This window comes from Haliotis asinina, chromosome 8 (genome assembly GCF_037392515.1).
Source record: "Haliotis asinina isolate JCU_RB_2024 chromosome 8, JCU_Hal_asi_v2, whole genome shotgun sequence".
Taxonomy (NCBI): Eukaryota; Metazoa; Mollusca; class Gastropoda; order Lepetellida; family Haliotidae; genus Haliotis; species Haliotis asinina.
In genome coordinates, this window is record NC_090287.1 from 25,667,976 (window position 1) to 25,686,896 (window position 18,921).

Here is an 18,921-nt window from a genome sequence, read left to right on the forward strand (position 1 = left end):
ATAAGCAGGATTTACTGGTAACTTGTTCTTACCCAGAATCCCAGCCTCTCATTTACAGCAACCAACACAGATCACATTTAGAAGGAATGGTGGATGAACCACCGGTTAGCACTTCCTTAACAGTCAAGACAAATCATCATTACAGAAAAATTCAATTTTGTTTTATTATGAAAGCAAACACTGGAGCTAATCATTAGAAATGGCGATAGCTGGTCACTAGCCAGTACCTTTGTTGGGACGATTTTGTCTTATTTTAAAACTTAATAAATAATGTTGCACCTGTTATACTGTTTTATATATTATCAGTCCCTAATTCTCTTGTATTACAATCAACAGAAAGAAATGATGACTGAAGCATTGATCAGAACATCCTGTTCAGTACAGACAAATCGTCATTACAGAAAGACTGTTTATTGTATAAGATGACAATGACAGACATACAAAACATACAAACGTGTTTCACACACATGATTATTTCACTTCATTTATATCATTTATTTGAAAAATACAAATTTCAACTGCATCACTTCTTCATATTCAGAGAAAACGATGTTTCCAGTTCTAAAAATGTTTTTCAAGACTATTGTTGTACATTCAAAATGCAAATGTCTGATATCAACTTGTTTACGTTGAGTACCACTATGCCATCACAAGTAACAACGTTAATTACATGTGCAAGAATGTGTTTATCTAGCTTTCAGTATTGCTGCTACAGCTGACCTCCTAAAAATCACATTAAAACACACTTGAATTAATTCAGGTGAGCACAGGATTGGTTCAGGTGTACACAAAATTACATTTTGGTGGAACAAACAAGCCAATAATTTGGAAAAAACAAGCCAGTATCAACTTCAGTGGACCCATGGTTTTCGAGCAAAATAGTTCATATTTAAAAAAGAACACTGGCAATGAGCAACCATGCAATGATTAAATATCATTTATAACCAGGTATTCAACAAGTAATCATGGGAGCTAAACGCTGTTAATGCCATCTAGATCCCAGCTGTGTCTGGTTCCGACACACTTTGCAATAAAAGCAATTCAAGCCTTCATGATGCTGTATGTATGTCTACACTTGCATTGTTGAATTGGTCACAGGTGGCATGTGTTAATGGTGACTAGAGATTCAACAGTAGTGAGTGCACATTACCACAAAAAAACTTAAATAAAAATATACAGCATGTGTAATAAAATAGCTTTGATTCATTTGTTATAGAATACTGTGTAAAATCATTTGAGTGGGTTTACAATCAAAGTTGACATTGCTAAACTGAGTTTTGAAACCTTCATAGTTATATCTATATGCCTCATAACTAACAATAAGTTTCTGGGAAATATCATTTGCAGATGCATGACATCTGCTATTAACTGCACCATGATGGAGGGCAGTTGAGGAGATGGAGGACTCTGCAAAGAACAATGCATTGAAATGTTACCCTCTATTACAACCAAAATGGATAGAATTTGTAGCCAAAAATGAACAAATAACAATAGCATCAGTTTAGTGACAATATTACACACCTCATCATTGCCATCACTGATACTGAGAACAGCAATTTAATAGAACATAACAAACCGAAACAAACATACCACCGTCTCATTATGGTGTCAAATAACCCAGTGACCCAGTATTCCTAACACATGCTGAGAACATGCAGAATCTGTATGCAAATTCTGTCCATTTTAGCTATACATTTTATAAATAATTTTCTTTGTAAACAACCAATCTTATAATGCAGCACAATCAGCAAACTGTACATCAAAGAGTATGTAGAAGTCTCAGTGCAGATCTACCTACTCATAATTACTCATATAACTAGCAAATGAGCAAGTGCAACTGCTCTAGCTTATTTATTCATCCCTGGCAGTAAAAATAGAACGCAAAATAAACCATAAACAACTCATATACATACACTAGGCTGTGCAGATGAAAAAATATGTATGTTTGAGAGCAAAGAATTCAGTCGACATGCCCTAAGTATGAGGTGATTGGTCTTTTAAAAAATACTGCAGCAGTATCAGTGTAAAGATATGGCAGAATCCAGACAAAAAATAACATAGACAAGAAAGTTAGATGTAAGTAAACAAAGAAATATTGTTAATGGCCCTATTACATGCATCATCTTGATATCAAAGCTGTATGGTAGTGTTTGGCACAGTTACTGTTTTCTGACTTGTTAATGAAGTCTTATCATTTACTGGTTAAGTTGGATATACACCTCATCTTAATTGTGAAAAGCAGTGGTATATCCAAGATTCCAGACTTACCGGTACCATCCTTGGCAACAGGAAAATGGGAAGAAAAGGTTATTCTGCTAAAAAAATGCAAGTTTTCTTATTTTCCAAATTCTTGGTTATTTCTGGGTGTATTTTAACAATGCATTAAAATGCAATAACATATCACAAAGTATGAATATTTTGCTCATTGTCAGAAAATTAGCTATGCTGCAGACTGAAGTCCAAAATTACACCACTGAGCAGGACGAGATAAAAGAGATTCAGTTGACAAGAAACATGATCAAATGGCAATATCGGAAGGAGGCAGTCACTGATGTAACCTGATAACAGCTACCATGTAGTAGCATACATGGTGTTTTGAGTACTATCTGCCTAAAGACTGCTTTCAGGTTTTGTTGAGGTTACCTTCTGACATTTCTATTTTGTTCAATGAACAAATCATAAACTAACGATATTATGTTGTGTAACACACTGTCAAACAATACATTAGATCATAAACTGAACGTGGAAGTACAAAAATTGTATACAAATGAAACACCAGAAGATTGCAGAATGGGTTTCAAGAAGAGAGCTAGCATGTCAGTGAGTTTAGTGTTACAATGCTTTTAGCAATATTCTACAAACATCTAAATGCAGAACACCAAAAATTGACTTCACATATTGCAGCCATGTGGGAAACTGAACCCAGGTCCTGGGTGTGATGAGCAAAAGCTTTAACCACTAGGCTACCTAGTGAGGCAACAATATTGCCAGGCAGGATGACTTCATATCACTGCAGTTTCATCACAAGAATGTCACTGGGCAAATACTGTTGACATGAGGTGGCCTGTTGTCTCAGGTTCTGCAATTCACTGTGCAGAGTTGCCGCGCTTAGTGACTCCAGGAACCTATTAGGACTGTGAAACATAGCCAGTTCACTGGTATTTAACGGTACATACTGTGATATATATTGAAATCGGTATTTTGACTTGCATTCAGAAAACTTGGAAAATGTTGGATATTTCCTTGGTTCATCTGAGCCAAATAATATTTAAATGTTTTATGTTACTAAACTTTATTGAGGATAGTAAATCAAGCATGAGTTCAATTGTAAATAAGTTTTTGCTTAAAACTACTTCATGCAATATATTGCAATACATATTTCAATGTATGTCTTCGCAATACAATATCTCACAGTATGAAAATTCTCTGCAACATCCATCAAAAGAACCTGTCATCACACATTCAAATCTTGATTCGCCCCAAATAATGTTCAAGGTCTGTCAGCGCTACACTTGTCCGAACATATTTTACTAAAAACAGTCACCATCTGAGACCAGTATCACTTCATGATTTCATTTCCTGCAACATGGCACTGCTCTAGTCAATCTCTTCTAAAGCTTATGTGGAATGTTAAAATATCTTGGGTTAACAAAAACAGCATGTGTTTTTTTCTCATTAGCAGAATCTCAATCACTAGAGTTTATGAGTAAAACTTTGATCAAAAACCAAGAAAACATTTTCACAATCACATCAGCTTGTCAAAGCATATTGTGCAATCAGTTTGATAAAACAGAACAGAAAAGTAAAATGCAGTGAATATGCGTCTAAAATAATGAAACAATAATTATGTTAATAAACAAAACAGAACTAACCTTTTGACTTTACTGAACCACTGACATGACCCCTTAGGTAAAACACAGTGAACTGGATGATATTAATAATAAAATACAAAACACACTTTATATCCTAATAGTTTTCACAGTGTGTATTACACGTATCAGTTTATAAATGCATCATTGTATATTGGTAATGCAGCACAAATCCTCCAGGTGCTGAAATATTGTGATAACAGATAAGATCTTTATCATAACACTGGAACAATTAATCATTATTAACTAATGTAAAAGTGTAATGAAGGAATGAAATCTTAAAAGAAAAACAAAACATAAATATATGTTACAATATCATAATATTGCTTGGAAATGGTCTTTCTTACAACATGCAGAGGCGATCATTTTAGAAACAGCATATTAAAGGTATTAGGTAGAAACAAAGTTCAACTCCAAAATTTTAATACTGCTAAAATACTAAAAGCAGTACAAAGATCATTTGTTCATACAACTGCTTGAGAAAATCACCTCCTGGTGCCAGTCTTCCAAAGTAACAACTTACTCTTTGACAAAACACATCACCATTACACACAGATTCCATATAGAAACACTCCATACATATCTGAGGTAACCAAAAACAATAGCAGTTGTTCAGAAATATTTTGTCTTTGAGCAAACTGCATGCGCTCTGTCAAATATATAAATGCAGTGTGTCATCAACTTGAAATTTGCGTTTCTAATGTGTTACAAAATGGTGCCAAAATGCTACAGAATTATCAATACCAAGACATCAACCATGACTGTATCTTCATCTGCAGTTTGGATATATACTGTGCACATCAATATATCAATGTCAGCTGCATCCCAAGACCAAAATCCCATTACATACACATCACATATACAAACCTGTAACACTGATTATATCTAAAATAATGCCTCCTTGTGTAAATGGACAGTGCGAACATTTACTTTAATATCACTAGTACTGTTGTAGATTCTTGTATGTCTGAAAACACACAACCCCCATAATTGTGAAACAGATACATCTATAGCTGTATTAAAACATGCTATTATCTAGAGTTAATATTATGATCATTGACTACACTAGCTGACCCATCTGTTGTCTACAACACTGTCAAGTATTGTGGCTACCCTCCCAACAGTTAAGAAGCTGTAAAGCCCTTTATCCTATTGGAATAAACAGCATCCAAAATACCTGCCTGCTGACGGTTGGGTTAAAACTGAGACAAGTATATGAAGATATTTTGTGGGAAGGTAAGTTTTGGCCAAGGCTGGCAAGTTTTACATCTAACCAACCCTGTGGTTTAGCTGAAACTTTTGGGAGTTTCATGCCCTGGAATAATCTACAACTGAATATAACAGAGGGTTTGCATAGTTTGTTGGAATTAGAGTATTTGTTTCAGTCAGTCAGTCAGTCATAACAATCTCCAGAAGCTGAAGGTTTTTTTGCCAACCCCTTCCTCTTTTGAAATTCTTTAAAGTGATGAGGCATAAACTGAACCAGAAATGTAAATTTATGGTAAGCACTGAGGACAAGATTCCTGTGTAAACATGTATTAAGCACTGTTCATTATCAATGTTAAAGCTGAGAAAAAGACATGACCACTATATTCTGCTCCAAAATATAAAAGTAGTACACATCATGCACTTGAACAAGTCGACATACATCATCATCTCTTCAAATCATGATGAAGAAAGCTGTCAGATATTTTTGCTTATAAAACAGAATATACTACAACACTGTGAGATTTTGCACAAAAAAATTCATAAGATCATACTTAAGTTGAAAGATTTTCAAACTCTATGCCTATATATCACAGATAAGGATGTGGTACTTGAACTCATTTATCATACTGTTACAAGCACGCTGAGCTAAAGAAAAATATATGTTTTCCTTCATTCAGCATTCATTCACTTAAGTTCAGGAAAATAGCACATTATCATGACATTAACATATGTTGTTCGGCATTAATTCTTCAAAGATGACAGTGTACCCTTGGGTTGTTTATCATCAATTCAAAGAAACTGTCTTTTCCATCAATCACAAGTTAAATACATAGCAATGTGTTGTTTTACAAAACAACTTAAACAATATGACTGTCTGAAGTCTATGTAAATCTGAATGCCATCACCTTGTCAATATGGTCCGTTTGTACATCACACCCAGCACAAGAAAACATCCTACAATCCAGCAGTACAAGCATCGGTTGAGCAACAAGAGAGAAGCCATGACAAATGTGTAACATGTTCATGGTGCAGACGTGCTGTTCCATTGCAGTTCAGCCACCAAACAAAACGCAACATCAGCCAATTGAGGTTATTACATAGGATGAAAGCAAGGCACTGGCACCTCTTCCTAAACTGCCCATCACAACGCAGCAACAGAACAGGAACAGACAGACTATCACAGAGCCTTTTTGTTTTGCAGAAGAGATGACGTGAATTTTCTGAAAAAAAAACAAACAAACAAAACATTATTATCAATTTTTCTAAAAGTTCAGAATTATTTTATTACATGTTAAAATCAACCAAACAGTTAAACACATTGTGAAAAACTGTTTCAAGTGAATGAGTGAGTGAGTTTAGTGTTACAATAATATGGGACATCAGAAATGGGTTTGACACAGTGAACTAGGCGCCACTAACCACACATTAACCACTAGGCTACTCCACCGTCCCTTAACACTTAAATCAGGTGGTGGTGTAGATTGAGAACAGGCCGTCACTATCTTACCTCTTTCTTAAGAATGGATCAGAGGCCCTTTCAAGCTGCATAGATGTGTAATAAATATTTGCTATGAAAAAGGAGACAATTTGTCACTGACATACTCTTCTCCCAGTTGGTTCCTACTGTCACATTACACCGTCTTCTCACCAATAACACTGGCATTGTTACTTACGTGACAATCCTTGAAAAGTCAGGATCCAAGTAAGCATTGTTGTGACCACATCCATCCATCACCACCATCTCGGTGATGGCGTTAGACCTGGCCGGTGTGTTCTGGGCTGTCTCAAACAGCTGGGGAGAGGAAGACACTGATTGGTCATGTAAGGTGTTTGGTATGACAATATATATACCAAAACACAATGCAAAAGAGTTATGAGGTTTGATTCCTGCAGAGTCCACAGGGTGGAACAGGCAGATTACAATCAAACAGGAAGTATAATGTCATGGCAGGGGACACCAGGGGGGCTTCACACATTGTACGTGAGGGGAATCAAACTCGGTCTTCAGATTTAACCATTAGACTTTCCCACTGCCCCTTAAAACACCAGAGACCCCTTATAACACCAGGTGTTCAGGGAAAAGGAACAAACATCCTGCCCTGTCAGTAATATCTGTTACTCATACAATCTGCTTGAAATATTAACTATTTGCTACCTAAAGAGAGACAATAGCTGAACATCCATATTTTGTTTCACCTTAAATGAGATATATTGACATATACATAGAGATATAGAATATATATAGAATCTTATTCAATCATGTTTCATTTAACAGGGGTGTCTTGTATATTTCAATTCAATGAACAGGTCACTGTGTGGATACCTGGGTGGAACGACTTTCCTAATGTCACAGTTACCTTATATGCCAGTTCAATTGGTATAACGCGGTCATCTTTTGCATGTATTATGAGGATGGGTGATGTCACATCACAGATGCTGAAACACAGGAAATTTCTGAATGAATGGACAAAGTAACTCAAGAGACAATCAACATATGAAATAATGCTTGCTTCATTCAACACATAATTGTCTACCTGCCTCATTCAACACATGACAACATTAGCATCTGCCACATTCAACACATGATTTCCACCTACCTCATTCAACACATGACAGTATGACAACCCGCCATATTCAACACATGACAACATTTGCCTCTGCTTTATTCAACACATAAGAACATTTACACCTGCCACATTTAACAGACGACAAGAAGACACATTAAAAACATGTCCACATGTCCACCTGCCACATTAAACACACGACAATATGACAATCTGCCACATTCAAAACATGTCAACATATCCACCTGCCAGATTCAACAGGCGGGAATATGACAACCTGCCTGATTTCACACATGACCTGACCTACTGACTTATTCAACACATGGCATGTCAAACTGCCACATTCAACACATGACATGTTCTACAGATTTATTCAACATGTGACATGTATATTTATTTGCCTGGAATGACAATTAATTCAATTCACTGCAGTCAGCAACATCATAGTAATATCAAAGCAATATCATGTCTCTGGCCTGGCAAACCAGCATGAGTACTATTCCACATCAGGAAAACACACCATATACTTGACCTCATCCAGGTTCCTGGTCCTAATCTGGCAGTTGAAGACCACGATGGCAAGCATGTACCTCTTCCCATAGATCTGCTTGACCACAGTGAGTCACATGTAATGTGATATCTCAGATACTTACTAGATGTCACTGGAAAATGATGTCCCTGTCGACTTGAGGGACCTCTTGAAATACGGCATATACCAGGGCAGGAACCTGTACGGCTGTGGAGGTGAGTATGGAGGTCAGTTCATCTTATTCCATAGTATATGAGTAGTGATGCATTTGAAGTCTGGGGCAGTTGTGAGCTCTATCTTGACTTTAATTTCTAAATACTCTTGGTACTGATTCTATTTTTCTAATGCTTTCCTTTTTAAAATCCACCTTCACAAAGAAATTCCACAAAACATCTTATTGTGTACTCTGAACTGCTTTCATTCAGCAACAAGACAGGATGACTCATGCTCCATGAACAATTCTTTTTTCCAAAAGAAAAGGGTTCAATACAACACTCACATGTTTGACTTCATTACAGATCTGCTTTACTATGTTTACTGCATTTACATTCATCCTTTGGATAAAAATCTCCTGTCTTACTATAGCCATTTTGGAGTAGTCCATGACACTCAGGACATTGGTGAAGGGGTTCTGTAGGACCACGCCCAGTGCAGGTGTACCTAAAACACAGCATACATCAGGCTATTACAGTAAACATCACACCAAAGTACCTTTAATCAGGCCATTATAGTAAAGTTACAGGTAATCTTAATTCTGCCACCCAAGAATGAATTAATGACATAAAAATGATATAAATAGAAATTTCATTATGTAAGACCATGGTTACATAAAAAATCTCGTTATGTCATATCATCAAAATATGATGAATTGATGTACATCACAATATCATTCAACAAGTTCTGTTCAAAAAGGACTACCTTGAGAACCATGTCAACTCACCCTCTAAGCTGAGGTGCCTGGCGAGCTTGGTAGCTACCCTGGAAAGAGATTGTCAGCAATGGTTATGTGTGATCTGTACTTAAGGTGAACAGAAGTCACAACCACTAACCTTTACTGTTGTGAAAATAAGCCATCACCACTTGAGGTTATGAAACAAATAGAACTGTTTCTTGGGCATCTGCTGAAACTCTCCCATCCTTTTTGGTTAAGAAATCATATTAAAATGAACATAGTCATACGAGTGAGTGAGTGAGTTTACTTTTGTGCTGCTTTTAGCAATATTCCACCAACATCACAGCTGGAGACATGAGAACTGGGCTTCAGACATTGAGTCCATGCGGAGTATCGAATCCAGGACTTTGGTGTAGCGAGTGAACGTTTAACCCACTAGGCTACCCCACTTCCCCTCAGCATCATATGAAGCATTTTCTGTGATCCATGCATGAGAATTGAGTCCAAACTTATCCTAGCTGTGTTTGTCAGTTTTCTTGGAGGTAACTTCTTTCTTGTGAAGAGTCACAACGTTTCGAAGTATATTCTTACTTCTTCATCAAGTGAACGTCATCCATAAAAATAACAAAAAACTTCTGTCTTTATCCTAAATCAGCATTAAAATATACTGAACTGCAAAAAAATGCAATTTTAAAAAAAAATGAAATCTGATAAAAGTGAGTGTTCATATTTATGTCTTCTATTGAAAAATGTAATGAAAACAGAGTTGTATTTTTAATGCTGTCCACTATATTTATGTCAGACATGGTTTGAATTTTGGCAGAGAATACACTTGACCACATAGCCTTGATGTGAGGTAAATACTGACCCAGTTCCTAGAGAGTGCCCCCATATAAACACAGGGGAAGACTGGCATTGTAGCTTAACCCATTTGTACACTGTGAGAGCGTCAGCCATGAGGCCATCCTCAGTCGGGAATCCTGTGGAGTCACCATAGCCTGGCAATATCACAAACAGAGTTAGTCAGAGCTTAAAAAACAGTCATCCTCACATTAATCAGTCATCAGTCATCATCATCAAACAGTCATCCTCACATCAGAAACAGTTTTCAGAAACAGCATCTGCCACAGAATCAGTTGCAGATTAAGAAGTCAGAAACTGTCTCAGAACCACAGATTCAGATGTCAGAAACTGTCTCAGAACCACAGATTCAGATGTCAGAAACTGTCTCAGAACCACAGATTCAGATGTACCAGACACAGAATCAGTCAATGATTCAGAAGTCAGAAACTGTCTCAGAAACAGAGTCACTCACTTCTAATTACACACAAATTACCAGTGGGTTTAACCCTGGGAAGAAAATTCATCATGCTCATCATTATGATGAAATATACCTATTGTTATGAAGAAGTAAAAGTTGGAGATTAAAAGAGTCTAGATCAAAATGTTGTGTTTTGTTACAGTAAACAATGGTTATAACAAACTTAGAGGGACCACTATTTTATGTGTTAAAACCACACTTTCTTAAATACATATCAACTAAACTACACCAGCGGCTATGAAAGAGTGTGTCAGAGGGTTTTATGCTGTTTTTAGCAATATTCCAGCAATATTACCCATGTGGGGAATCAAACCCAAGTCTTTGGTGTGACAATTGAATGCTTTAACCACTAGGCTAACCGATAAGCATGTCCGACATAAACATATTTAATGTAATCCCAGTATGTTCAAACATACTCCTGAACCATGGAGCAAAACAAAATTGGCATAACCCAATATCACATTTACTTGAACTTTTTCATAACTCTTTTAAGTGCAATGTCTGCAGAACCGACTGATGTCATGACAGCAATCGAAAAGGTTATTTCCCGAATACATGCAGAGTTGCAGCAGAATCGCCTGAGATGTGTTAATTACATGAAAAAGATTTCAATCTACAACAAGGCCCTGTTTCACTCCTTTAAATTAGAGTCTGCATTTTACTAATTAAGGTTAACAATTCAAAAGCAGGTGACCATCCAGAGCAAGAGATATTCTCCAGCATATCTACCATTGGTTGCACACATGACTCCTACCTCTGTAGTCAAAGGTGATGACATGGTAGCCCATCTGCCTCAGTGCTTTGTATGTTCCTACACGAATCTTACTCCCTCTGAAAAATAAATCACACAAACATTCAAACATTTTGATAAAGAAAATGATGAATATAAAAGGAGGAATTGACAAAGAAGTTTGTTTGTTGCAGGGGTGAGTGAACGGTTGTGTGGTAGAGAGAATGGCTGGGTGAGTGGTTGAATGAGTGAGGGAGTCATATAGTGAGTGAGAGAGTGCAGTAGTCAATGAAACAATCTGACTTTTTGAAATCACATGCAAGGACTGGCAAATATTTACCTATTTTGACCTTTTCCATGTAAATACAGAATTATCTCTTTTCCAGATGCCAAAGCCTGTTCAAAAGGCTGACCACTAAGTGAGGCTGGTAACAAGTGCCTGGAACATAGGTTATCAGCTTAGCATTAGTGACATTATCACAATACTGTTGTTGAGAACACTTGGGAAGATACTTATTGTAGGGGATACCCAGAAATTAAGTCATTGGGTTTGTATGAGGAAGGTAGTTATTGTCGGGGATACCCAGAATTGAACTTATTGGGGTGTATGTGGGAGGTAGTTATTGTAGGGGATACCTGGAAATGAACTTTTTGGGGGTGTACGTGGAAGGTAGTTATTGGAGGTGATACCCGGAAATGAAGTTATTGGGGGTGTATGTGGAAGGTAGTTATTGTAGGGGATACCCGGAAATGAAGTTATTGAGGGTGTATGTGGAACGTAGTTATTGTAGGGGATACCCGGGAATGAATTTATTGGGGGTGTATGGGGGGATGTAGTTATTGTAGGGGATACCCGGGAATGAAGTTATTGGGGGTGTATGGAGGGACGTAGATATTGTAGGGGATATCCAGAAATGAAGTTATTGGGGGTGTATGTGGAAGGTAGTTATTGTAGGGGATACCCGGGAATGAAGTTATTGGGGGTGTATGTGGGAAGGTAGTTATTGTAGGGGATACCTGGCAAGAAGTTATTTACTATGCGGAGTACCTAAAAAGATTCTGGTTGGGAATACCTGGGAAGCTAGTTATGGGGTAACAGTTTGAGAAGTTATTGAGAGGGTACCTGGGAGGTTGGGGTGGGGATGAGGGTAAGGGGAACCCCTAAGCTAGCTTGACCATCATATAGATAAGAAATATATATTTAATATATGAACTATCCCTAAGAATGAGAACCCTACAAATTCTGACAAAGTCACTCACCATATCCCCAGCTGCAAACCATCATCACTGACAATCTGGAAGTTGCGAGTGTCATGTAGGCCGTAGGAGCTGGGATGGGAGAGGTCGGAAAAAGGAAGCACAACTGCAAGGGCAACAAAGAAAGTAATTAATGCAGTTTTAGTACACATCCTCTGACCCACTGTAAACTAGTGGCCGGTGATCACAATTAGCGGATAACTGTACTGTGTTTGACAAATTGGGGAGGTATACTGGTGATTATATAACCGCAAATTTAGTTATATTGGTGACCCTTAAGCGGACTCATGATACATACTTAGCTGAATTAGAATGAGTTCCCTGCTGTATGGAGCAATCTGCAATACAGAGTCTATGTCACAATAGGGAACAGAAAATATTTTGTAATATATGGTTTCTGCTTGAAGCATGTAAGTTACTACCATCTAACAGCCATGTTTGCATTGTACAATGCTACCCTGTCAGTGATTCCACATACCTTAATCATTGTATTCATCATGACTAATGAACCTGACAGCAGTGAGTGTGAGTGTTTAGTTTTGCTGTGCTTTTGGCAATATTCCAGCAACATCAGGGGACACTTGAAATGGGCTTCATATAATCTGACAGTAACAATAGTGACACAAAGCAAGATTCCTCGATGATGTTTCATGAACTGACTCTGCTAAACAGTGTGTAATAATTTGAAAAATGTTTCGAATGTTGCTGACAGTGCTTGGAGAAAAGGACAGGACTTACAGTAGTTTCCGAAGATGAAGATGTTGACAATGCTGGGGTGAAGCCATACCAATAGAGGTACGACAACATACAGGAAGACCCCCATCACCACCAGGAAGCGCAGCTGGAAGCGCTTGAGGTATCCCAGAAACGTCCTGCAAATGGAAAACACTCTACAGAGCAAAGGACCAGTGACTGTTGTTCAATGCCCTGGACCTAGACTTTTGAAGCTCCCAAACAGTCCAGATGGTAGTAAGTACCACACATTAACATTAACTTCTAACTATCTTAACTCTAAGAGAGCTTCGAAAATTTAGGCCCTGGAAACCCACAATCCAATTCTATCACAGTATTGTGTGAGGCATTTGATGGAGTTTGGCAACATATTTTTCCAACTGATACACTACAGGTCATAAGAAAATGCTATTTGTGTGCATGTTTGTCCAGGAAAACCACACTTCAGAAATACCTATTGCTGTTAGGGCCATTTCAAGCACTAACCTCATTGCCGCGAAAGCCACAATGAGTAAGGGAATCATTATCATTTTCTGTCAAATAAGCATCCCAAACTATTCACAATGGATTAAAATTGTCTTAATGACTTGTTCTTTGTTAGTTTTGCTGACATATGATGGGCCACTTCTTTATTCACTTTGAGGTTTTTAGTTCACATTAATCTTAGTATGTTTAGTTTGTTCTGTAATCTTGCATTCTCTTTTGTTATTGTACATTGTAGACTGTATTATCTTAAAGGTCACATGCAACCAAAAAATCAAACATAATTAAAACACATTTATCACTTATTCATGACATATAATATACATTGTTGCTTTTAAAAAAACAAATAAACAAAATTATAAGCGTACAATCGCGATTCAAAAGTGCAATATTTTGTACTTGGGCTTACTTCCCCGAAACGAAGCCCTTGGGAGACCGAACCCAGTCATAGCGGGTGGATATGCACTCAAGTGTAACGACAGCTTCCGATTGGCTGTTTCATTTACTGATATGCTGAGGGTTCATTGTGTGTAAACTTGAGAAAGATGATCTGTTTAATGGGCATTTTAGAAGTATAGCCAATCACAAGAAAGTAAGATTCTTTATGAATAACAACTTCTTTTTGTGTACTTGATGTGTCGTTTCAGTATGGATTCATATACTGTTGTCAAACAAAATCACATACACTAAAAGAAGTGGTTATCCATGAAGAATGTATATAGAGATGTTGGGTTTTGAAAATACATGTTCTCTGAATTTGCACTCGATCCAATCAAAAATCATGTCAGTAGAGATGGTAAACTACTGCATGGCTGGATTTTGTCATTCGTCCAAGTACAAAGCAGGACTTGAAACAGACAAGAGTTTGCACCAGTTTCCGTCAGATCCAGTCATCCGAAAAAAATGAATGTAGTTTCTTTGCAACCCACAGACATAAAAACATGTCATGTGTATCACACATGCCTAATTACATAATGTGGCAGACACGGGACTCGGGTGCACGAGTCATACTTATTTTCTTCATGTCGTGTAGTCTGATAGGTGTTAAGTTCAAAATGCACGTGGTCAGTGATTGAAGCTGTGTATTGCATGTTGTCTTTAGCAGACAGGCAGACAGGCAGACAGGCAGACAGGCAGACAGGCAGACAGACATATAGGTGTGAATAAACTGCTGTAAAAAGAGACTGCTCACCACAATCAACAAGTTTTTTTTACGTAACAAGTAGATTATTTATTTGTTTGTGTACAAGATTAGACTACTGCTCACGACGCTGGGCATGCATACTGTTTCAAGCTCCGTGAACCTATTCACTGCGCATGCGTTGTGGACGCAGCACAGCTGTTGAAACCAGTTTTCCCAGCACTGGGGGGAATTTAGTGAAACGTTTGAACTCCGATTTCGCGGGCTTTTTTTTCATCGCATTTTTTTCAACTTTATAGGTTGAATTGGCATTTTGTATGATTTGTTTCGGTAAGTGCATACCGAAAGGTACCAGAATCTGCAAAGTTGTGTTTTACATTGCATGTGACCTTTAAGAATGAAGATTTTTATGGATATCAACTTCTTTATATGAGAACACAACGTTTCGGAGTTAATGCTTACTCCTTCATCAGGTGATTGAGAATAGGGTACAGAGCTATATTTATATGTACAGGTAAAACAATAACAAAGTAACAAGTGGAATGAATTAACGAAAGCTGGAAGCCAGTATAAACAAGCACTGATAGGAAGCTGACAGTTATGATAACAATGATGGAAGCCAATGGTAATACATTATAGATGATAGGATATGTTTACATAACACAGATAGGGGATAAGGACGATGTACATGATGTATGTTTATAAGTATAATAGTGAATTAAATTATCATTCTTCTATTTATTTTCAGTTTTTAGCATGAATGTAAATATAATAACTAAAGCAACAGTAGTTCTTATCTCAAACAGTTATCAGAAAAGGACAAAATATTGAAGTCCTTTGACCCGCCCATTAGTTAAAATGCTTGAAGGAAATGGTTGGTTGTAGAAACCTAAATAATTTGTAAAAGGTATTTCAGTACCTGTGTGAGGCAGCTAGTTTGACATCCATTATTTACAGTAACACGAAATACCTACTGGTGTTAAAGCCACATTTCAAGTGCAAACCTTGTTGCCATGAAAGAGACAATGAGTAATATCAAATAAACGTCACTCATTGACCACAATGGATTTTAATGGCTTGTTTGTTCAGTTGACATATGATGTTTGTCTTCTTTATTTTTGTTGAAGTTCTTAGTTTACATTAATCTTTTTATTTTTATTTGTTTTTTATCTTCCTTTCTCCGCTTTTATTGTAGATTGTACACATAGTAATGGATCATTGTATGGAAACTGGGCCATTTCAACTTTTGTTCTTAAGAAAATTCCATTTGTATTTTTTTTGTATTTATGTCTTCATATAATTTACTTTGGTGTGTATGATTTGTATGTTGCATCAGCAGAGACGTTCGTACAAGACTTTTACATACAAGCTTTGGGTCTTGGCAAATAATTAGAATTACCATCTGACCATACCACTGAATAACAAACCCACAGTCTGGGAACCTGTATCATATTTCCAACTTAATCCGTCACAGCCTGCAACTTTTACAACCATCTGGTACTAACAATAAATTTGTTAACTATTTCACCAAGTATGTGATAATCACAAGCAGATCACCTGTTGATGACGGTTAATATGTCCTTCATCATTTTTAAGCATGTGATAAATTACTAGATAAAATTTTGGTGACATATTCTCTTAGTCATAAATTGTTATAAATTTGAAACAACATCTTTTGGACAATTTGGACAACAATCTATCAAAAATGGTCACACCTGAAATTAAACAAATGTACAGTTCTCAGTTCTTTCAGCATGATGACCCCATATCCCAAAATAGGCACCACTGATTTTAAACAGTTAAGCAGACTGATTGAAAACTCAATAATTATGAAACTGTTTAATGATAATAAGCTAAAAAGTCGATGATATTTATCTGGATCACAAACACACTGCCTGACATTTCCATGCGGTGAGTGAGTGAGTGAGTGAGTGAGTGAGTGAGTGAGTGAGTGAGTGAGTGAGTGAGTGAGTGAGTGAGTGAGTGAGTGAGTGAGTGAGTGAGTGAGTGAGTGAGTGAGTGAGTGAGTGAGTGAGTGAGTTCTATACCAGTCTCAGCAATATTCCAACAACCTTATGGCAGGGGCACCAAGGGGCTTCACTTGTACCCATGTGGGGAATAGAGCTAGGCCTTCTGTGTGACGAGCAAATGCCTTAAACACTGGGCTACCCCACCATCTCTGATTATACAGCATTGAGCAAGATTCACTTACTCTGGATTACCCATTGTACAATGTCGTCTCCATTATATTGTTGTTGTGAATAGCTGCAAGAATGCTGATGTGACCTGAAGTAAGCTATATTTTCTCTATAGCTTCATTTTGTAAGTAATGCCACCATCCATACATTAATTATCTCAGGTCACACATGATTCCTCTCATTCAAAATTTTAAACTGGATTTGGTTGCAGTTTTCTAAATTTCAAACTGCCAACATCTTCAAACAAAACACAATGCAGTTTACATTATTAACAACAAGCTTTCTTGATAGAAAAACTCTTTATGTTCTAATCATCTTGCATAGGTATTAGCAGTTACTTCAAAAAAGCACTATCAACAAGAGAAGAAGCTATTATAATTCCCGGAATGGCCATAGAGTTGGAGGGCAAGAAAGGGAAATATTCATGATGAAGTCAAAGTCAGGTCTTATAAGTTTAGACATTGGGAGCTCTGATTATTTACTACTGGCAGCTGGGGCTGAGTTAAATATGTTACTGTTGGCTCCAATACAGTTGAATGACCAATCTCACTGCCAATGCCAACCCCTTTCAATAAATATCCAGCTGGTCCCTCACCCAGATAAAGACAAAGTATCAGTTATCAAAATAGACTGCTGAGTTATATAATTGTTTCTGGCAACTGCACTCATACACACAAAGCCTAATGACTAATATTTTTCCTACAGCCACATGCGTTAAAAAAAGACTTCTGATGTCATTGTGAGGTGGGGACACATGAGCTTTAGACTCCTTTTCAAGTTCTACTACTTGTGGCAATTTATGCTCAGCTATATCCCAAGGAGATACCAGCAACAGCTGCATGAACACATATAAACTCCGTTTGCAGGCTTACAATGCTGGAGTGATATGTCATTTTAACTGTACAAGATCAGGTTGAGGTTGAGACTCAGCATGTAGGGAGCTATGCGTTCCCTGATCACCAAAGATCGACATGATACTATATGCATTGTGTCTACTCCTAAATATTTAGGACCATCTGTTTATCTCTGAAAGTGTGAAGGATCTATGTATTGGACAGCAATAGGGTTATAATTTTATTTCAATGCTGATTATTATCATTTGAAGAAGCTGATGTCATCCATTGTATCTCAAGACATGCCATTAGCATGATCAGTCGACGGGAACAGCCTGAACGTATGGTAACAGTCTTTGTAAGGTGAAGCAGTGGTCTATTTTTAACTCGACACACATCAACACGGTTTGTTTGTCAACAGTTATATCTGGTACTGGTAGGCAAGTCGACAGCAACACTCCACAAACAGCGGGTAGATAAAACTGATATCACTACATTGCTTGTTCCAAACTAAGCATGACATAAAAATTAAATCTTACCTATCTCTGCTATACCACATGACTGTCCAAAGTTCGCAAGTATGTCAGCTGTTGATGACGCGACTTTCACAAGTCACAGTTACGTTTCCTGCCCAGGGTTGTCATACATAACTCGTGACTGGAAATCCCCTGCATTTGGAATCTCCCAACGTTGACTTCCGGAACAGTCTATTTTTGCAAGAAGGGGGTTAAAATCTGTGAGTTACCCCCCTTAGGTCAATAATAGCTTCATGTTATGCTGGTGTCATGTTATTAGGGCATCGCGTTTCACGTAGCCACCAACTCTGAACATTAGTCAGGGGAAAAAAACTATGAAAATACTGGTCAAATTATCAGCATAATCTTCTTGATTCTAGTGTATTGTAATTCTTATTACAATTTCTCGTGTTCTTTGGACTTGTGGCAGCGACTTATTAAAATCTTTTATTTTAGATAGGTAAACATTATATATGAGGAGAGAGTAAGTCTTAAGTTCGTGTCGGTGGCGTTGAAATGAAAAATATAGGTTTTTTTGTTTTGGTTTGGTTTGGTTTGTTTTTTGCTTGTTTGTTTGTTTTGTTTTGTTTTGTTTGTTTGTTTTGGGGTTGTTTTTTCTGGGGCAGCAATAAGATTGAAAGGGTCGAT

General features: G+C 37.3%; 1 protein-coding gene across 1 annotated transcript; it reads right to left on the reverse strand.

Moving 5' to 3' along the window:
- Positions 1-392: 392 nt before the first annotated feature.
- LOC137294741 (lysophosphatidylserine lipase ABHD12-like) lies at positions 393-18,395 on the reverse strand. Its single transcript, XM_067825834.1, has 12 exons — positions 18,298-18,395; positions 13,110-13,243; positions 12,375-12,477; positions 11,455-11,553; positions 11,139-11,215; positions 9,932-10,061; positions 9,112-9,149; positions 8,752-8,831; positions 8,296-8,378; positions 7,436-7,514; positions 6,752-6,870; positions 393-6,298 (listed from the first exon to the last, which is right to left on the reverse strand). The coding sequence occupies exons 1-12, from the start codon at positions 18,315-18,317 to the stop codon at positions 6,256-6,258; spliced, it is 1,005 nt and encodes a 334-aa protein (XP_067681935.1). The 5' UTR covers positions 18,318-18,395; the 3' UTR covers positions 393-6,255.
- Between the last annotated feature and the right edge of the window lie 526 nt (positions 18,396-18,921).